This window comes from Macrotis lagotis, chromosome X (genome assembly GCF_037893015.1).
Source record: "Macrotis lagotis isolate mMagLag1 chromosome X, bilby.v1.9.chrom.fasta, whole genome shotgun sequence".
Lineage (NCBI taxonomy): Eukaryota > Metazoa > Chordata > Mammalia > Peramelemorphia > Peramelidae > Macrotis > Macrotis lagotis.
In genome coordinates, this window is record NC_133666.1 from 167332433 (window position 1) to 167351945 (window position 19513).

Here is a 19513-nt window from a genome sequence, read left to right on the forward strand (position 1 = left end):
CCAAGGGCAATGGACCTCCTCCTGTCCTCACCTCAAGAAATCCTTCACTTCTTCCACGGTGATATCCCCTGTGCTGTCCAGCGTGCTGTTGGGAGAGTCTATGGATGCTGGGGAGAGGGCAGCCTGTGAGTTCTCTGGGGTTCCTTGGCAGAAGAGAATGGAGAATTAGACTTGGCATATGCCCAATCACCAAGATGGCCAGGACCGGGGTTCCAAAGAGCACCAAGAATATGATGCCCCCCCCCTTTTCCCTCACTCAGCCCCATTTCAGTCTTAGATTATGAAAACCTGTTAAGCAGAGACTTATATCCCTGTACAGGGTCCCCAGGGGAAACGGAGATCTCCAGGGCAGGGGAAAGATGTAGCAAGCCAAGGGAGAGCCTGAAGCCAGAGCAAAGATGGAGCCTGGCTAGAGCTTCCCAAGGCTTTGGGGACAGTCCATCTGGTTGGGATTCTGTCCTGAATATTCTATTAAACCACTGGAGCATGGTTGCAGTCATATTTCTAGCTCTACTAGACCCAAGTCCGCCACGAAGGCCATTGCTTTCCTCTCAGGAGGAACTTCAGTCCGTCTCTTCTCCCTGGGACTTGCTGGATCTATGAGGGCCTAAGGATCCTTCTAACAAATGGAACAGGCACAGCACCATTCCAGTTCTCGGTGAAGCCCTCGCTAGCCCTGCTAAGAGGCTGCCCCAGACCAGGTGGCAGCTCATCGCTTCCTGGATACAGCATGCAAACATATATGCTGCTCGTCTTCCCCTCCCACCTCATGTATCTTTTCTGCTCTCTGTTTATCTTAAGTCCCCTCTGTGATTTTTACAAAATGAATTAAAAAGGACTTGAGTGATCATCTGGTCCAGCCCTCTCACTGATTAAAGCAGATAAGTGACTAAAAAGCAGATAAAAAGAAACTAAAAAGAAGAGGGCCACAAGTCCTTATTGTATACACACCTACACCAGGCTAAAAGCCCGGTCTGGTCTCCTCAGTTCATGGCCCCTCACCTTTAAAGGACCAGCTAAGTCCCACTCCCTCCTGGAGACCTACTTCGCCCGCACTGATGATACCTCCACTTGCACTTTGCCACTGAGGCTACCTCCAGGCCCTTCCTCCTCTTCCTCCCAAGGCTTGGGCACTCACCAGCTCTATCAAGGAAGGAATGATTCCCCTCGGACACTGGCAGCACGTGGGTTCCGTTGGCTTGGCTCAGCTTGGGTGATCCTTTGTAATCATTGCTGGGAAAGAAGGGAGAAGTGTGATGGGGGAGGGGAGGGGGCTTTCTTTTGGAAGCGGGGCACTGGACTGTGGAAGCAGGGGAAAGAAGAAGGAACAAGGGCAGCTACAAAAATCTGGCCCCAGGTCACTGTGATGGGGAGAGGTTATTCATAAAGTCTGACATCTGGTTTTCAAACAAAGTGCCAGGCATGGGTGAGTTTTCATGGCCTAGTAGTGGGCAAGACTGAACAATCCTGCCATAGCACACAATTCTCCCTGGAAGGTTGGCATACCCAGACACCAAGAACATCTGGGATCCGAAGGATTCTTTCACTTGCCCTTGACCATCAAGCTCCCATGCCTGCCCCCAAGCTGCCAGCTGGGGCTTCCTGGCACTCAGAATTGCCAGGGGGTTGCTTGGAAAATATCAGCCTGAAGAGGGCATGGGCATAGCATTGTCCACACCCGACTGATCACTGAAGCTTAGAATAGAGCCTGAGGGAGATGCAGGGTCCTTTCCAAGGGAGGGTAGGCAGTCATGGGCATCCCTGGGGTCTTTGCCTGCCAGGACTCTCCCTCACTGTGATCACACCCTGGGCAGGATGAATCTTCTCTCCCTCCCCCACCCCGGCACCCCAACTCCCCCTTCCTGGCACCTGACACAGATGGTTTCATGAGGTCGGATGAAATCTAGGGAGCACAAGGGTTCCGTGATATTTCTGGCACTCAGAGAAAACCGCTCAAACTCTGATGGGGAGATCAAGTAGAACCCTGTTGGAAGGGATGGGGAAGAGAAATGTGAGCAATTTCCCAATTAGCCAGTGCCCACCCTACCCCACCCTAGCCTTCCTCATGGGTGGAGCAGGTACCTGAGGGGACATCAGGTTCCTTTAAAGAACATGAAGACTTGTCTGGTGGCTTCCAGCCTTCTCTCTCCCCCTACTCTCTCCTGTATCCTCACCTTTCATCTCTTGGTTTTTATTTCCCTGGGACCCTCTCCTCTACCCACCCCTATCACATTTCTCTGGCACTAAAGGAGGACTACCTCCTCCAGGAAGCCTGACCCAGTCACCCTGATGGCCAGGGACCCCTTCCCTTGTCTGACCTCCAACTGTACTCAGAGCTTCTACCATGAAGTCTGGCCCGTGGATATTCTCCAGTCTTTCATGGCCTGAAACCTATCTTTTCTGAAAGTTGTCTTCTGCAATACCAAAAGAAGGTCCAATGTCTAAGTACTTAAGTGAGCTTCAAGTAGGGCAGGTAGGTGGCCCGGAGTCAGGAAGATGCTGCTTTCAGAGTTCAAATCTGGCCTCAGATACTTACTAGCTGGGTGACCCTGAGCAAGTCACTTAACCCTGTTTGCCTCAATTTCCTCATCTGTAAATGAGAAGGAAATGGCTGACCACTTCAGTATCTTTGCCAAGAAAACCCCAAATGGGATCCCAAAGAATCAGAGGTGGTGGGAAAAAAATGACTGAAATTGAGCCTCAAGTGCCTGTTCCCCAAGAAAGCCTAAACAAACAATCCTTCTTGGCCTGATTAAAAGTTAGGTGGGAATCAGGGCAAGTCATCCCCTCTGGGGCCTCCTAGACCCTAACTCCTGTTGGAGATTGAGGAAGAGAGGGAAAGTGATTTAGGGAGCTGGACCTGGATGGAGTCAGCAGAACCTATGTTGATATTCAATTTCAGGTGGGCAGCTAAGCTGATGCAGTGGATAGAGCACTGGTCCTGGAGTCAGAAAGATCTGAGTTCAAATCCTACCTCAATAATGGCCTCAATCCTACCTTAATAATGACCTAGCTGTGTGACCTTGGGCAAGTCACTTAACCTCCATTGCCTTGAATAAAACGAAATAAATGAAGGATATTCAATCTTGGGGACTTAAAGTTGGGTAAAACTGGAGAATACAATTAACTCTCTGCCTTAGTTTCACACTGGTGAAAATGGGCATAACATTAGCACCTATCTCCCAAGATGAGGATAAAATGAAGTATTTAGAAAGCACCTTGAGAAGCTTAGAAGTGTCAGAAATGCAAACTACTTAGTGGTAGCCAGGGGGTGCTGTGGGGTAACTAGATAGCTCAATGGAGAGAATTCCTTGGCCAGGAGTCAGGAGAGTTCAAACATTCCTTCAGACACTGCATGACCCTGGGCAAGTCACTTAACCTCTGGAGAAGGGAACGGCAAATCATGCCAGTATCTTTGCCAGGAAAACTCCATGAAATCACGAAGAGTCGGGAATAGCTGAACACAGTGCTGCTGTGAAGAGGAGCTAGACCTAAAGTCATTAGGACCTGTATTCAAATCTAACCTCAAGCACTTAATAATGGTTTGACTCTGATTACGTTATTTTCTCATCAGTAAAATGAGATGAATAATAACTTGGAATTAAGGATTCCTTCCAAAGCTGAAGTGAAGATAAAATGAGAGATTTATTTTAAAAAGCCCTAGTAATGCTAGATATTATTTTAACACCAGCTGTTATTATTAATGACTTGCCCTACACCACAAGACATAGTTGAAGGAAGAGTTATTAGAATTCTGAACTGGCTTCACCGTAGGAAGACAAAGCCTCATTTCTGTAGCCTCATTCCCCTGGATAAGCAAACAGAGCTCTTTCCTGCAGTTCTTTTTGAGATGCTTACAAGATTTTTTATCTGAGGAATTTCTTCTAAGCCTTAAAAAGCCTGAGGCAAATGATCTCTGCTCTGTGATGGTTTCCTCCATCCCTCCCAAGTATAACAACCCTCTTCTCTACACCACCACCACGATTTTTCTGAATAGAGTCATTGATGGTTTAGAACTCTTCCTTTGAAAACTGTCATACCCTTTGACCATTAATTAATTGAGGAATAGGTCTTACTCTTATATATTTGAATCAAATCTCCACGTATCCTGGAAATGAGACTATTCCCAGTTAACCTATTTCCTTTCTAATTTCAGCTACAGTGGTTTTGTTCAGCAAGGCACCTGTTTTTTCCCAACCTATATATTGTTTTATAATAATTATTTGTTGTAAAGACTATATCAAATTGCCTTCTATTGGGGGAAAGAGAGAGAGAAGGGGGAAAAATTATAAAATTCAAAACCTTGCAAAAAATGATTGGTAGAAACTACTATTGTATGTAATTGGAAAACAAACAAAATGTTTATATAATTTAAAAATAATTATTATTTGTGAATGTGATCCTATTCTCTTTCTCACCAATCAATAAAGTTCCATTAGCTACTTCTTGGCTCAAGTTGGGAAACCTGCTGCCCTAGGCAAAGGAGGTATAGAACCCCCAGAGTTGGGACTGCAAGATAGAAGGAAAGCATGGGAATCATGGGGTGTGCGAGCAGTCAGCCAGAGGCTGTGCCAGCTTGGGCTGTGCCAGCTTGGGCTGTACAGTCTGGTTGGAACCTTGTAGACTATTAGTATTTTTACTTTGTTGCTCAGTCGCATCCAACTCTTTATTGACTCTATTGGGATTTTCTTGGTAAAGATACTGGAGTGGTGGGCCATTTCCTTCTCCAGGTTCATTTGACAGATGAGGAAATTGAGGCAAACAGGATTAAGTGACTTGTCCAAGGTCACACAGCTGACCTCAGGTCCAGTATCTATCCAGCAAGTGCTTTTAACCTCCTTTCACAGACGAGGAAGCACAGAGAAGAAAATGGACACCTGACTACTTGGAAGAAGCATTTTCTTAACTGAGTACTCATTGACATTCTACCAGGAGCAAGGGAATCACAGACAAAGATGACACCATCCCTTGCCCTCTAGAGGTTTATGATTGGGGCAGCTAGGTGGCGCAGTGGAAAGAGTGCCAACCCTGGAGTTAGGAACACCCGAGTTCAAATCCAACCACAGACATTTAATAATTACCTAGCTATGTGATCTTGGGCAAGTCATTTAACCCACTGCCTGGCCAAAAAAAAAAAAAAGGCTTACGATTGATCTACAGCTAGGACTCTGAAGTCAATTTTCTCACGTTAGGTTGGCTAGCTCTCTGCCATAACTAGGTACCTCCCAAGTCATTGGGGTTTTGGGGACTAGGCTGAAGCCAGGGGGTGATCATTCCTTGTTGGCCTTTTCTGGGCCACCAGAGGGAGAGGAAGAGACCTTTGAACAAGGTCATTTAAGAATCAAGGCTGTCAGAATTTGAAGGGGTCTTGGCAATTATAGAAACCAATTCCATTTTTCGGAAAAATAAATTGAGGCTCAGAGATCAAGAGTGGCTTGACCACAGTCACGTAATAAGTACCACAAGAGCCAGGGCTAGAATGTTAACCAAAATTAGCTTGGCTACTCTCCATAATCTGACCAAAACCCCCAAACTAGAGGCTGTTAGAATGCTAAATGGGCAACTGCATTGGTTTCTTAATCATAAGGAAAAGGGCAGAAATCTACATATATACAAAATGGTACCTGAAGATACAAATGAAATCAAGACCTGGCCCACAAAGTCTACTCAGATGGCCATAGACAGTGCCTTCTCATTTCAACAGAACCTCACTATCATCCTACTGCAACAGGAGGAGCCAGGTCAAAAGTCTCCCTCCCACCCAAATCCCACAACTCAATGCAGTCTTCCTCTTCTTACCCTCTTATTCTGAACCCTTTTTATTCCTTTTAAGCCTTCCCATCCCAGGGTCTGAGGAATTCCACAAACCTGGACTCTCTGGCCACATGCTGAGAGATCTGCTGTCCTTCCTTGACCCATTCAAATTACAGAACAAGATCATCTTGTCACATCGGGATAAGATGGGGAAGAAATGGGAGGGTGTAGTAGGGCCCCCTTCTCCTTGCTTGAGTGAAGCCACCCCACTGCCTTACAACCAGAGAGCTTCTCTGGGTTAGGAGGAGTGGACAACAAAAACACCCCCAATTCAAAGAGGCTTAAGATGCCCTGATTTTTTAAATGGGCCAACCCAGTGACCCAAACAAGGTTTGATTGATGCATGGGTGAAATAGATAGCTGCCCATAGGATGTGATCTGAGCAGATCCCCTGGCCAAAATGTGCTTCCAAGTTATCGTCTCCACCTTTTCACTTTATCACAGAGCTTTGATCTATTGCAGATCAGCCTAAGAAATTAAATGGGAATTTTGGGGAAGTTTTACAGAAGCTGAAGAGGACACACCAAGGCCAGCAGACCACACAAAGTCTATGATCAAATATTTACCCCTAATTTTACACTAAGGTACTATAATTATAAAATGAAAAAAGGTAAATTCAGACTTCTCTGGTACAAAAGGAGGGTCAAAAAAATTGACACGGACTTTCCAGGTCAAGGGGCACCTCATCACTAACTGCCATGATGTGGAAGGGATAACTGTACTGTGGGATCTTCCAAGAGTTGTGTGTTAAAATGTTTAAAAGGAACAACTTAAATTTTCATCTATTGATATTTTATCAAGATTAGCTGACAGACAGCCTAGAGCACAGGTTCTGTTCTCCCTGAAGAAAAAGCACCAAAGAGAAACTTTGCCAAGGGGATGCCAGATTCCTTCCCCATCCTTCCATACCCTCATGGTGAAGGTCCTGGTGCTCCCCCCCCCCCCCGCAAAGCTCCCACTTCCCTCACCTTGCCCATATTTTGTGAAGACACAGGAAGCAATGCCGCTGATGTCTTCCTTGCGAATGCAGTCATAGTGCACCTGAGGCCGAAGGGACGGCACGGCGAAGACGTGGATGTCTCCAAGGTTGGTCAGACAGGCCAGGCAGTTCTCCGTGTAGTCCTCAAAGGCCACGCTGGTGAAGGTGACCAGAGCCACCTTCCTCACCCGGCAGCCCTCATGGGCTGTGAGCTTGAACTTTGTCTTGGCACTAACCTTGGGCAATGTAAACACCTTGGGGGGAAGGAGAGGAAGAAAGTCAATAGGTGTCATGGAAAGACTTTGCAGGGAGTCAGCCTATCCAGATTGCCAGAGCAACTAGTAAGACTAAACTGCCCACAGTGGGGGTAAACTGTACATACAAAGGGGGAGAGAAACCCAATAAACACCAGATCTTGAGCAAGGTGTAAAATGCACATGGAGCCAATGGAACATAGAGCCTCAGTCCCACTGGGGATAGGCTTCCTTATATCTTAGGGCTTTAGAGACTAGGTTGAACCCTCACTGGTCATCCTTGTGAACTTATGCGTCCACAGAGGAAGAAGGGCCCTCTGAGGAATGTCACTTAGAAATCTGAAAACTCTTAGACTCTGAAGGTCAATGATCATATAGATTGATCCCTTCATTTTATATAATTCCTATAATCAATAGAACCCATTTGATTCTTTCCATTACACAACACCAGAGATGAAGTCTCTGTTCAGGTGAACTCCACCAGTCTGTACCCGAGACTCACTATACTAGTCTATGTAAGAGATACAGCAGATACAAATTCTAGTCCTTCAGTTCAGCTGAAGAGACCAAACTACCACAGAACAAGAAATGTAAAAGACCAATCCAAGTGAGAGGTGTATAATCAATATAATGCTTTCCTTCCTAAGGGGTGGGGAAGGGGAGAAAGAGAGGATAAGAATTTGAAACTCAAAATGAGTTTTTAAAAATGTTAAATGTAATGTGAAATAATTAATGAAATAAATGAAAATATAATTAAAAAAAGAAATCAAGTGAGAGACTATGGCATACTGAAAATCAATGCTTTAGGAAAAGAGAAATCATTAATAATTGGGGAGATTTCCAAGATGTAAGACCTGAGTTAGGCAGGTGCATTCTGGATGGAAGGATGGAGTGAAGGGGAATGGCATGAAAAAAAAGATTGGGGGGGGGGAAATCCATCAATCTAGTGTGGGCTGTGGATGGTAATAAGATTAGCCCCTCTGAAGGATTTGTGTAGAAAAGTCTAGAAAAAAGGTTGGATCAATGCAATGACCAACCCTGATTCTAACAGAACAATTATCACATTTCTATGGTCTAATCCCTGGAGTCAGGAGGATCTGAGTTCAAATCTGGCTCAGACACTTAATAATTGCCTAGCTGTGTGACCTTGGGCAAGTCACTTAACCCCACTGCCTAAATAAATTTAAAACCTTATTGCTCTATGATCTAGCCCCAGTCTTTCTCCTGATTTCCATTCTCACATCTCCAAATACCCATTAGATATCTTGAACTGGATTTCCTGTAGACATCTTAAACTCAACATATCTAAATCTTTCCCCCAAACACTCCCCTCTTCCCAACTTCCCTCTCTTCCCAATCACCCAGGCTCACACCCTAGGCATCATCCTCAACTCTTCCCTCTCACCTCCAGTATCCAACCTGATGACAAGTTCTGTGGATTTTACCTTCATTTATATACCACCTTGCTTTAAATCCCCATCACTTCCTGTCTTTCTGTCTACTACAATGGACTTCTGATTGGTCTTCCGCTTCAAGTCTGTCCCCACCCCATCAGTTGTCAAACTGGTCTTCCTAAAGTGTAGACCTTTTAGTCATTAAATTCCAGCAGCTTCCTATCCCCTCCAGCATCAAATATAAAATCCTGCTTGGCATTCAAAGCCCTTGACGACCAGGCCCCTTCCGGCCTTTCCAATCTTCTCATACCTTACTTCTCATTATATATTTGCAATCCTGTGACACTGGATCCTGGATGTTTCTTACTCTACTCATGATACTTCATCTCCTATCTCTGAGTGTCTGGAGTGTTGTCTTTTTGTTTGCTTGTTTATTTGTTCTGTTTTTTTGCAAGGCAAATGGGGTTAAAGTGGCTTGCCCAAGGTCACACAACTAGGTAACAACTAGGTTGGATTTGATTCAGGTTCTCCTGACTCTAGGGCTGGTGCTTTATCCACTGAGCCACCTAGCTGCCCCTGGAGTGTTTTCTGAATATTTTCCTTATTCCTCCAAGCCTGCAACTCTCTCTTCCTCACCTCCATCTTCTAGCCTTCCTGGCTTCCTTAGTCTCAGATAAAATTCTTTTCACTAATATCGGCACCATCATTCTATTCATTTAATCATTGTTTTGAGGTCAATCCAGTCATATTTGACCCTTCATGACCACATTTGGGGTTTTTTTGGCCACTATTTTCTTCTCCAGCTCATTTTACAAATAAGAAAACTGAGGCAAACAGGGTGAAGTGATTGGCCCAGGGTCACACTGCTAGTAAGAGTCTGAGGCCGTATTTAAACTCAGCTCCTCCTGACACCAGGGCTGCATCATCTAGCTATCCCAACTCTACTGATTATAATCACTTTACTGACTATCTCAAATGTAGCCAGTATATATCTTGTTTGAACATTGGTGTTTGCCTGTTCCATCAGACTCTGGGATCTTTGGGAGCAGGGATTGTCTTTTGCTTTTCTCTTCATTCTTATTGCTTATTAGCACAGGGCCTGGATACAGTAGGAGCATAATAAATGCTTATGACCTCCTGACAAGGAAGTGATGAATTAAAGATGCAGAATGACACCTGCACTTTCAGACACGGACCATGTGGGAATCTATTTTTGCTTGACTTTGCATATTTTTTTTTTTTTTTAGGATTTTGCAAGGCAAATGGAGTTAAGTAGCTTGCCCAAGGCCACACAGCTAGGTAATAATTAAGTGTCTGAGACCGGATTTGAACCCAGGTACTCCTGACTCCAGGGCCGGTGCTTTATCCACTGAGCCACCTAGCTGCCCCCCAACTTTGCATATTTTTAAAAGGATTTTTTTTTAATTAGGGACTGAAAGGGTGTACAGAGAATGGAAGAAAAATCAATGCTTGTTAAATAATAAAAGACACTTAAAAAAAGAAATCAAAGTGGAAGAAGATGAAGTCAAAGGGAATGAGGGATTGATTCAGTTAAATTTGATCTGAGGGGCAGAAATGTTTTTAAAGCATCATAAGAAGCATCAGAGCAAGAATGGGGAGGACTGATGGAAAGGAGATGGCAGTATAGGTTTCTTGGGGGGCTATTCTTTTAAGGGTGGCTTAGCCCAGCTCCTTGGTCTCCCTTACCTTGAATTGTTCCTCAGAAGAGATAAGCACTGAGTGGCTTCCCTGCATGTCAGGGGCCTTGGCCAGATCTCGGGACACTTCATAGGGCTCGGGCAGGGGGCTGCCCCTCCCATCCAACACAGCAATAGAGACCACCGGGGCCCGGTGCATCAGCTGCACCTCCTTGCCCAGGACGGCCTCCACTGCTCGCTCAGAGAACTTCTCCTGGGATGGTACTTCCAGGGCATAAGCAAATACTGACCCGGAGTTGGTGCCTGCCCACATGGTTGGCCCGTGGTGGGTTGCTATGAAGGGGAAAACAAGGGGAGGGGGAGACAGACACTGGAGTTCAAGAGGTGCTCAGCTCTCCAAACTCCAGTTAAGACATTACCAACAACCACCGGGAGAGTAAAAATTCCTTCCATTTATCTAGTGCTTTACAGTTTTCCAAGGGACTTTCATTGAAAATTATGACTGGCTTACTGAACTTATCCCCAAACCTTCTTCCTCCTCCTAGGAAGTCATCTCTTATAATAAAGAATTTTTTAAAGAAAAAAGAAAAGAAAAAGAATAAGAAATGAAAACAGTTTAATAAAACCATACAGAAGAAAAAGGAAAAGTAAAAAGAAAATTAGAACTAGTAGATTTCAAAAAACCGGGAAAAGTTTACATGAATTGTTGCAAAGGGAAGTACGCAGAACCAGAACATCAGACAGCAATATTATGCAATGATCACCTATGACTGACCTAAATTAGCTCTTTTCAACAATACAATGATTTGAGACAATTCAAAAGGACTCATGATAGAAATTACCATTCATATCCAGAGGAAGAACTGATCTAAGTCTGAATGCAAATGGAAGCATACTATATTCATTTTATTTTGTTTTCATAGCTTTTTCCTTTTGGTCTGCTTCTTCTCTCAAAATAAGGAAGTTAAGTTTACCTGACTGTCCACATATAACACATCAAACTGCTTACCATTTTATGGAGGGAAAAGGGAGAAAATCTGGAATTCAGAATTTTTAAAAAATGTTTAATTCTTATCTTCACAGATAATTGGAAAAAATAAAACACTATTAAGAATTGTAACTGTGGGTATAGAGAAGTAGGAAGGGTAATTATAGAAAAGATTAGAACCCACAACTCTGCATTCCTGGTCCTACACTGCTTCCACAGATACACACTGCCTCTAGGTGCAGGGTAGACATCAGAGACCTAGACTTTGGGAGCTTCTTTTCTCTCCCACCTTCTTCCATAGTCCACACCAGTCTTACCATCCCGGAGGAAAGTGTCAGCAAAGTAGAGACAGCGCACCACGCCTGAGAGCGAGTCATCGGCCGATCGGGGCTCAATCCGTCGCTGCACAGGTGTCATCTCCACATCGTGAGGGCAGGCCTGTTCAGCCAGCTGAGCGTTGGCTTCCTGCACCTAGCCAGGAAAGGACAAAAGCATGAAGTTCCTTCCAACTTCTATGGACTTGGCTAAGTCATCAGCACCTAGATTTGCCTTGAGAGTGATATTCTTTAGATTTCTTTGTATCATCAGCCTTTAGCACAGTGTCTGATGCTTAATAACTGCTGATATGTGCTTAGTGGCGCTTAATATATGCTGATATATGTTTAGTAGGTATTTAATAAATGATGATATGTGCTTAATAGGCATTTGATAAGTACTGAAATATGCTTAGATGCTGATATTTGTTTAGTAGGCACTTAATGCTGATTAATTATCTGGCTCCCATCCAGCAAGGTCCCTTAAGAGGGGCACATACCTTCTTGATCAGAGCCATCCCTCCCAGAAGCAATGTTTTCACCCACCCCTAAACATTTACTACTAAATGTTTTTCTTAAAAATTATAAATAGGGGCAGCTAAGTGGCACAGTGGATAGAGCACCAGCCCTGGAGTCAGGAGGACCTGAGTTCAATTGGTCTCAGACACTTAACCCCACTGCCTAGCAAAAAACTAAAAAAAAAAAAAAAAAAGTATATATATAATCAAACCCTAATTCTTCCTTCTCTGTGTATCTCGCTCTTCTTATTCCCTAGCCTCCTTCACTTGAAGCAACTAAATGCTAATGTATGCATAACAGGTGCTTAATAAATGCTGATATATGCTTAATAGGCACTTAATAAGTGTTAATATACACTTAGTAGGCACTTAATAAATTCTGATGCATGTTTAGTAGGGGCTGCAAATTAAAGGGTACAATCATTGCTGGGGTCTGGGAATGGAAGGATACATATTTGAAAGAGCACCCCTCAAATCCACCACCCAAGTTTCCCCAGACAGTGACCAATGCTTGAAATATTCCACCATTAGATATTAATCTGTTTTTTCTAATCTCCTCTTTTATAGCTAAAAACTTCCCTGGGAAGAGGCCCACAGTCAGGCCCAAACACTTCACTGTGAGTGAATGGAATACCAAGGGTTGTAGAGTCCTTGAATTTGAGTTACCACCGTCTCAACTTGACTTACTCTCCACAGGCCGTGAGCCTGGCAGAGCCTGGGCCAGGATCCAGGGCAGGCAGAGGCCACTAGATAAGCCCCTTCAAGGCGTCCTCCCCATTCCTCCTTCTTACCTTGCTACTGGGGCTATTTGGGTTGGTCCGCTTCTTGCCAGAGACTCGGCTCTTACGAATTCGCCGGAAGGACTGTCTCAGGGACTTCTTCAAGGACTTGACCCTGGACAGGGGTCCCTCCATCGCTAGGGAGTCGTTGGGATGAAGAGTGCACCTGGGACAGACGCAGGAAACTCACTTACCTATGTGACCAGGCTGAGGGATTAATGGGGGATTTGGAAGCTACTCAGGGGTGGGCTGAAGCCACTTGGAACTGGCTCTGAAGAACTGACTGATAAATCAGATTAAGCATTAACACCTTGGAAACTGGTAAATCAGGGTTTGATTTCACTGTACTCCCTTTAACAATTGTTTTATTGATTTTCCAATCTTAAAGTGATGGATAATATTGCAGATTAAATATAAAAGTATTATCTTGCATGCATCTTCCCCTACCTCCTTTGAAGGGTCAGCTGTTAGACATCTCCAGTTTCAAATACCTCTTTTTTTCAAATACCTCTTAAGTTATCCGTACACACCTCATATTCATTTGTTGACTTTTTGTTTTTTTCTAAGTCAACCAGCTAAGAGTAAGACCCAGAACAATTTCTCAATTCTTTCTTCACATTCCTAGAAGTGAGATCTACCAGCTCCCCCAGTAGGGCCTGGGTAGGTCATATAGGCAGTCCTATTTCCCCTGGACTGTGACTTATGGCTCACCAAGGAAGGCCCAGGGCTCAAATAACTTCCTCATCAGGTGTTTCTCTCTCTCTCTCTCTCTCTCTCTCTCTCTCTCTCTCTCTCTCTCTCTCTTAAACAATCCATCCAGATGCCACTCTGGAAAAATTACTTTCATAACATATCAGAGCTCTGAAGCTATATTAAGTCATTTAATCCAATTCCCTTATCTTATTATTTTTTGGATTAATTTAATTTAATTTGCAACGCAATTGGGGCTAAGGGACTTGTCCAGAATCACACACTAGGAAGTATAAAATGTCTAATGCTGGATTTGAACTCAGGTCCTCCCGACTCCAGCACTAGTGCTCTATTGACTGAGCCACCTAGCTGCCCCAATTTTCTTTCTTTCTTTCTTTTTTGTGTGTGTAAAGCAATGGGATTAAGTGACTTGCCTAGGGTCACAGTTGGGTAAGTATTATGTGTCTGAGGCTGGATCTCAACTCAGGTCTTCCTGACTCCAGGGTTGGTTCTCTATCCACTGTGCCATCTAGCTGCCCCCATATTTCTTTCTACTCTAATCTCAATCCCTGTATTACAAAAGTAGAAGAGTTGAGGCCTCAAGAGGGTAACCTACTTGCTCAAGGAAGGTGTGATCCAAGAGGAGGCACAAGAATCAGGGTGGGTTGGGGGCAGAAGGGAGATACAGATACTACAGAACTTAACCCAGGCAAGCCCTAGGATCACAGGGAAAGCATAAACCGAGATGGGGTTGGGGTAAGCCCTCAGAAAAATGGCTAAGGAGTTTTTCTATTTAAAGGGATGGCTAGGTGCTCCAGTAGATGGAGTTTTGAGCCTAGAGTCTAGAGGAAGACCCAAGTTCAAGTGTGGCCTCAGATACCTACTAGCTACGTACTCTGGGGAGTGCCTCATCCTGTTTGTCTCAGTTTCTACATCTGTAAAAGGAGGATAATAACAGCGGCTACCTCCCAGGGTTATTGTGAGGATAGGTAACAATTGTAAAGTGCTTAACACAAGTCCTAGCACATAAATATAACTATGATCTATTATTACAATGATTATTTTCTTAAGTGATCTCTTTCCCTTTCTCATTTTTAAAGGTTAGTTTCTCACCCATCCTCCAGTCCTTATCCCAACCAACCAAATGCTTATCTGGGGTCTCATTCCTTTGGGGTCTTACTCTTAGCTGGTTGACTTAGAAAAAAACAAAAAGTCAACAAATGAATATGAGGTGTGTACAGATAACTTAAGAGGTATTTGAAAAAAAAGGTATTTGAAACTGGAGATTTTTAAGAATCAGAAAAATTTAAAGAGTCAAAGGAATGAGATGGTACTAGAATAAACTGTGGGGGAAAAGATTTTCAGATAGGGGATCTGCCCAGACCAATTATGAAGAACATATTTTGTGGGTTGCCACCCTTTGGTTCTATGCCAAATCTGCTCTGGTAGAGAAGGCTTGGGGGGGGGGGTGGCTAAGTGACTCAGTGGATAGAATACTAGGGCTGGAATCAGGAAGGCCCGAATTCAAATGTGACCTCAGATACCAACAGTGACCCTGGTCAAGTCACTTTACCTCATTTGTCTTTAAAATGCCCAACTACTCTAGCATCTTTGTCAAGAAAAGCCCATGGAGGGGCGGCTAGGTGGCATAGTGGGGAGTGGCTAGGTGGCATAGTGGATAAAGCACCGGCCCTGGAGTCAGGAGTACCTGGGTTCAAATCCAGTCTCAGACACTTAATAATTACCTAGCTGTGTGGCCTTGGGCAAGCCACTTAACCCCATTTGCCTTGCAAAATCCTAAAAAAAAAGCCCACGGAAAGTATTAGTGTGATATATGGTCCACAGGGTTGCAAAGAGTCAGACACAACTGACAGCAGCAGAGAAAAGGGTTGGCACGAGCTGGTGGCCAACAGGGTTGACCAACAGCTCCTCCCCTCCTTTGGCCAGTCAGGAGGGCATCTGCCCAGGAGGTTTGGCAAAGCAGGGACACTCTTGGGGTTTCGACTAGAGGGGGAAAATGGGGGTCAGTTTCTGTTTTACAACTAGGCTCAACACACTCTTCTGGGACGAGAAAGGGAAGAGAGAAAAACTGCTTTGGATGCCCTGAGTTCAAGGGGGCCCCTCTAAGCCTTCCCAAAAGTCATTCCCTAGGAGACACCAACACCTTTTAAAATTAAAGTGCTTCGGGCAGCTAGGTGGCACAGTGGATGGAGCACTGGCCCTGGAGTCAGGAGTACCTGAGTTCAAATCTGGCCTCAGACACTTAATAGATGTGTGACCTTGGGCAAGTCACTTAACCCCTTAAATAAAAATTTTTAAAAAATTAAAGTGCTCCTTCTAGACAGCTGAGGACCTCACAGTCACGAGGAAGACGGCTTTTAGCGAATGGAGTGGCCTCTTTCCGCTCGCTGGCAGTCCCATACCTGGCCAGCACTGGATTCCGGCGGTGATAGTCAAAGAGTCCAAAACCATGACTGGTCCCAAAGGCAACAAGGTTCCATTCGGAATGCAGGGTGACGGCTGTCACCGCGGCTGGGGGAAGGCATTGCACCAACACGATGGGTTGGAAGCCTGCGGGAAAGGCCAGGGAGCCATTCTTGGGGCTCAGCTGGTCATGACCCTTCCAGGTGAAGCCCTCGCGGTCCTGTAACAGGTCCATGGTGGCAACGTTGACCTGGTGCTCAGACTTCTCATCGCTCAGCTCCATGACAAGCACCTGGAAGGGGGGGAGGAACAGGCAGGGAAGAGGTCATCTCTCCTTGCTACCACTTCCTCCTCAAAACTTTTCCCCCTTTCCCTTTGATCCCTCGCCCCTGGCCGGCTTCTCTGCCATGGTTCCTGAATCCATCCCCTCCTCCTCCTCCTTGGGACTCCGGGTCCCGCTTGCCTCACCTCTCACTTGGACCATCCCTCCTCCCATCTACCTTCCTGCAGAAGCCTTCCCAGTCACTCCCAGTCCCCAGAGATCTACCCTTCTCTTTGCACACTCTGCTGGACTGTTCATTGATTGTCCATGACCACCTCCTGGACTAGGACAGGGGCCCCTATTAAATGAGGACCATGCTTTGGTCTTCATGCTCATAGGAACACGATGATATTTTTGTCATTCCTTCTTAAAGAAGACTGACATCAGAGAGGTGATACTGTGATGTGCGTGTCAATTGGGGTTGTATGAGGGGGTGTTGGGCTAAATCACAAGCTTCACTTCTCTTCCATCTGGAGGAGCCATCCAGATCCAATGGCCAGCTATGGGGCAGGACTGGAGATAGTCTTGGATGTGAGGCAATCAGGTTAAGGGACTTCCAAGGCCACACGGCTAGTAAGGATCCAATATCTGAAGCCAGATTTAAATTCAGGTCCTCCTGAACTCCAGGACCACCTTGCCATCCACAGATCTAGGATCCTTGTCTGGTCATGTCACCCCCCTCCTCAAACTCCAGGGATAGAAAATTCAAAAGCCCCTCCTACTTTTCCAGTCTTTTTACATCTTACTCTCTAGAACGTACTCTTCTGTTCTACGACCCTGACCTTTGAGATATTCTACAAACAAGAAACTTCCATCTTTGGCTCTGAGCATTTTCTCTGGCTGTCCCTCAGGTCTGGAATGCTCCCCTTCTACTCTGCCTACTGCCCACCTGGCTTCCTGTAAGTCCCAACTAAAATCCCACTTCCTGGACCAAGTCTTCCTCCCTCGGTTAATTTTGCAGATAACTGCATAGTGTCTTCCATTAGATCACAAGCTCCTTAAGGAGCTTTCTCTTTTTGTTCCACAAAAATGTTTATGAATTAAACCAAATTGTACTGAGTCCAGTCCCTTCATTTTACAGTAGAGGAATGTGACCAAAAAAGAGATTAAATAACTTTGTAGGGTCACAAAACTTGTAAAAGTGTCTGAGGTGGGATCTGAAACCAAGGTGCCCTGCCTTCAAGTGAGGAGCTCCAGACGCCAGGCTATGCATTCCCTGCACAGAACCTAATTCACAGCATTAGCTGATCCTTGAGAAGGATCCTGAATGAAGAAGCCAGTTTGTTCTCTCCCGAGTCCAGCTACCCATCCCTTCCAAAGTCTCCACTCTAAGTCCTCAGGTCTAGGAGGAAACCACTTACCTGTCCAGCCGTGCCAGCCACCACCATCTTGGCTGTGTATTTACACAGTGATATTTTCTGAATACCAAGCCGGGGATCATCGCTGTAGGGGTCAAAACAACCCACCTGGGTGGATGAATCAAGAAGAGGAGAGGTCAGAGGGAGGGAGGTATGAAGAATGAGGGCACAACCACATGGGTGGCTAAATTAAAACATTTAGGCAATGCTATTTCTCCCCTACCCCTTGGCTGGCCAGCCCCAAAAGTTGCCAGTAGTGCCACATCATCATGCTGTACTAGATGGGTTATTCAGCAGAATTTTAAATGCAGACAGATTCATGTTGGTTGCAGTTATTAAGACCACACACACACAAAAAGACTCTCTATGGTGGAGAATCTTTAAGGCTGAATTTTGTTGCATCGTTTTTTTAAAAAGGTAATCCATAAACAATAGGCAGTGGGATCTTCTAGGCTCTGTACCACTCCTAGGTGACTCTGAAGGTGGAAAGTCTGCAAAAGCCTGTCTGTTCACTTCATCTTTTCAGGAAGGATGCCTTTGATGCCCAGGGACTGTCCTCTGATATTTTACAAAAAACAAACAAAAAAAAGTAAACTGTAATTTAAGGGGGCCAACTCCTCAGTTATTCTCCCCCCCCCCACTTAGTAGAGAAGACTAAGAGAACTTTTTCTGACCTTTCTACTCTTTTGGAGTCTTCACAATTTTTTCCATTATCTTGAAGGATCAGTCCTGGGAGTGTCTTTAAAACTACTCTCTCACACCAAATGCATCTGTTGGTGGAATTATGAACTGACCCAACTATACTAGAGAGCAATTGGAACTATGCCCAAAAGCTTATTTATAAAACTGTGCCTACCCTTTGATACAACAATACCACTGCTAGGTTTAAAAAAAAAAAAAAAAGGAAAGGGAGTTATTGGTACAAAAACATTTATTGCATGTCTTTTTGGGGTGACAAAAGAAATGGAAATTGAAGGGATATCCATCAGTGGGGGAAATGGTTGAATAAATTAGTATATATGATTTTAATGGCATACTACTGTGCTCTTAGAAATGACAAGCAAGCTGATTTCAGAAAAGCTTGGAAAAACTTACATGAACTGATGCAAAATGAAGGGAGAAGAACCAGGAAAACATTGGACATAGTAACAGCAAGTATGGATGATGATCAACTGTGAAAATTTATCTCTTCTCAGAAATTCAATGATCCAAGACAATTCAAAAGGGCCCATAATGAAAAATGCTATCCAATTCCAGAGGGGAAAAAACTGATGTTTTCTGAACACAGACTAAAACATACTATTTCTCATTTTATTTTTTTGTGGGATTATTTTTTTTTTGGTCTGTATTTTCTTTTATAACATAACTAATATGGAAATATGCTTTACATGATTGCATGTATATAACCTATGTTAAATTGCTTAATGTCTTAGGGAGAGGAAAGTAGAGAGATGGAAATAATTCAGAACTCAAGATTTTAAAAAATTTTTGTTAAAAATACTTTTTACAGGACAGCTAGGTGGCACAGTGGATAGAACACCAGCCCTGGAGTCAGGAGTACCTGAGCTCAAATCTGGCCTCATATTCTTTACAATTACCTAGCTGTGAGACCTTGGGCAAGTCACTTAACCCTATTCATAAAGTTAAAAAAATATATATTTTTACATGAAATTGGAAAGAAAATAATAAAAAAAACCACTATCCCTGTCTAATTGTCTTCTGTGTATTCAGGTATTCCTTCCAGTAATCCAAAACACATGGTGCATCAGTTACTGGGAGAAGCTGTGATCCAAAGCTAAATTCTTTTATAATCATTAAAGAGAATCTATTACCATCAAAATGCTGGCAGGTGTTTTTAGTTGGGGTTTTTTTTTTGGTTTTGTTTTGTTTTTTGCAACTAAATTTTACAAATGGGGAAACTGGTGTCCAAGAGGTTCAAGGTCACAAGGTCACTTAGTTAAATGGTATGGCTGAGATATAAAACTAGGGTCTCTGATTCTGGAGCCTGTCTTGACATAGTA

At 44.2% G+C, this 19513-nt stretch overlaps 1 protein-coding gene across 4 annotated transcripts in view; it reads right to left on the reverse strand.

Annotated features, from left to right (window-relative positions):
* Window positions 1-19513, reverse strand: part of LLGL1 (LLGL scribble cell polarity complex component 1) — a 99695-nt gene that overhangs the window by 4822 nt on the left and 75360 nt on the right. For all 4 annotated transcript variants that reach the window (XM_074207647.1, XM_074207649.1, XM_074207648.1 and 1 more), the window contains exons 13-21: window positions 17496-17600; window positions 15812-16104; window positions 12711-12864; window positions 11405-11558; window positions 10149-10432; window positions 6783-7047; window positions 1870-1984; window positions 1139-1233; window positions 32-143 (exon numbers count right to left, since the gene is read on the reverse strand). In XM_074207647.1, coding sequence (XP_074063748.1) covers window positions 32-143; window positions 1139-1233; window positions 1870-1984; window positions 6783-7047; window positions 10149-10432; window positions 11405-11558; window positions 12711-12864; window positions 15812-16104; window positions 17496-17600 — 1577 coding nt within the window. The remainder of the gene's footprint in view (window positions 1-31; window positions 144-1138; window positions 1234-1869; window positions 1985-6782; window positions 7048-10148; window positions 10433-11404; window positions 11559-12710; window positions 12865-15811; window positions 16105-17495; window positions 17601-19513) is intronic.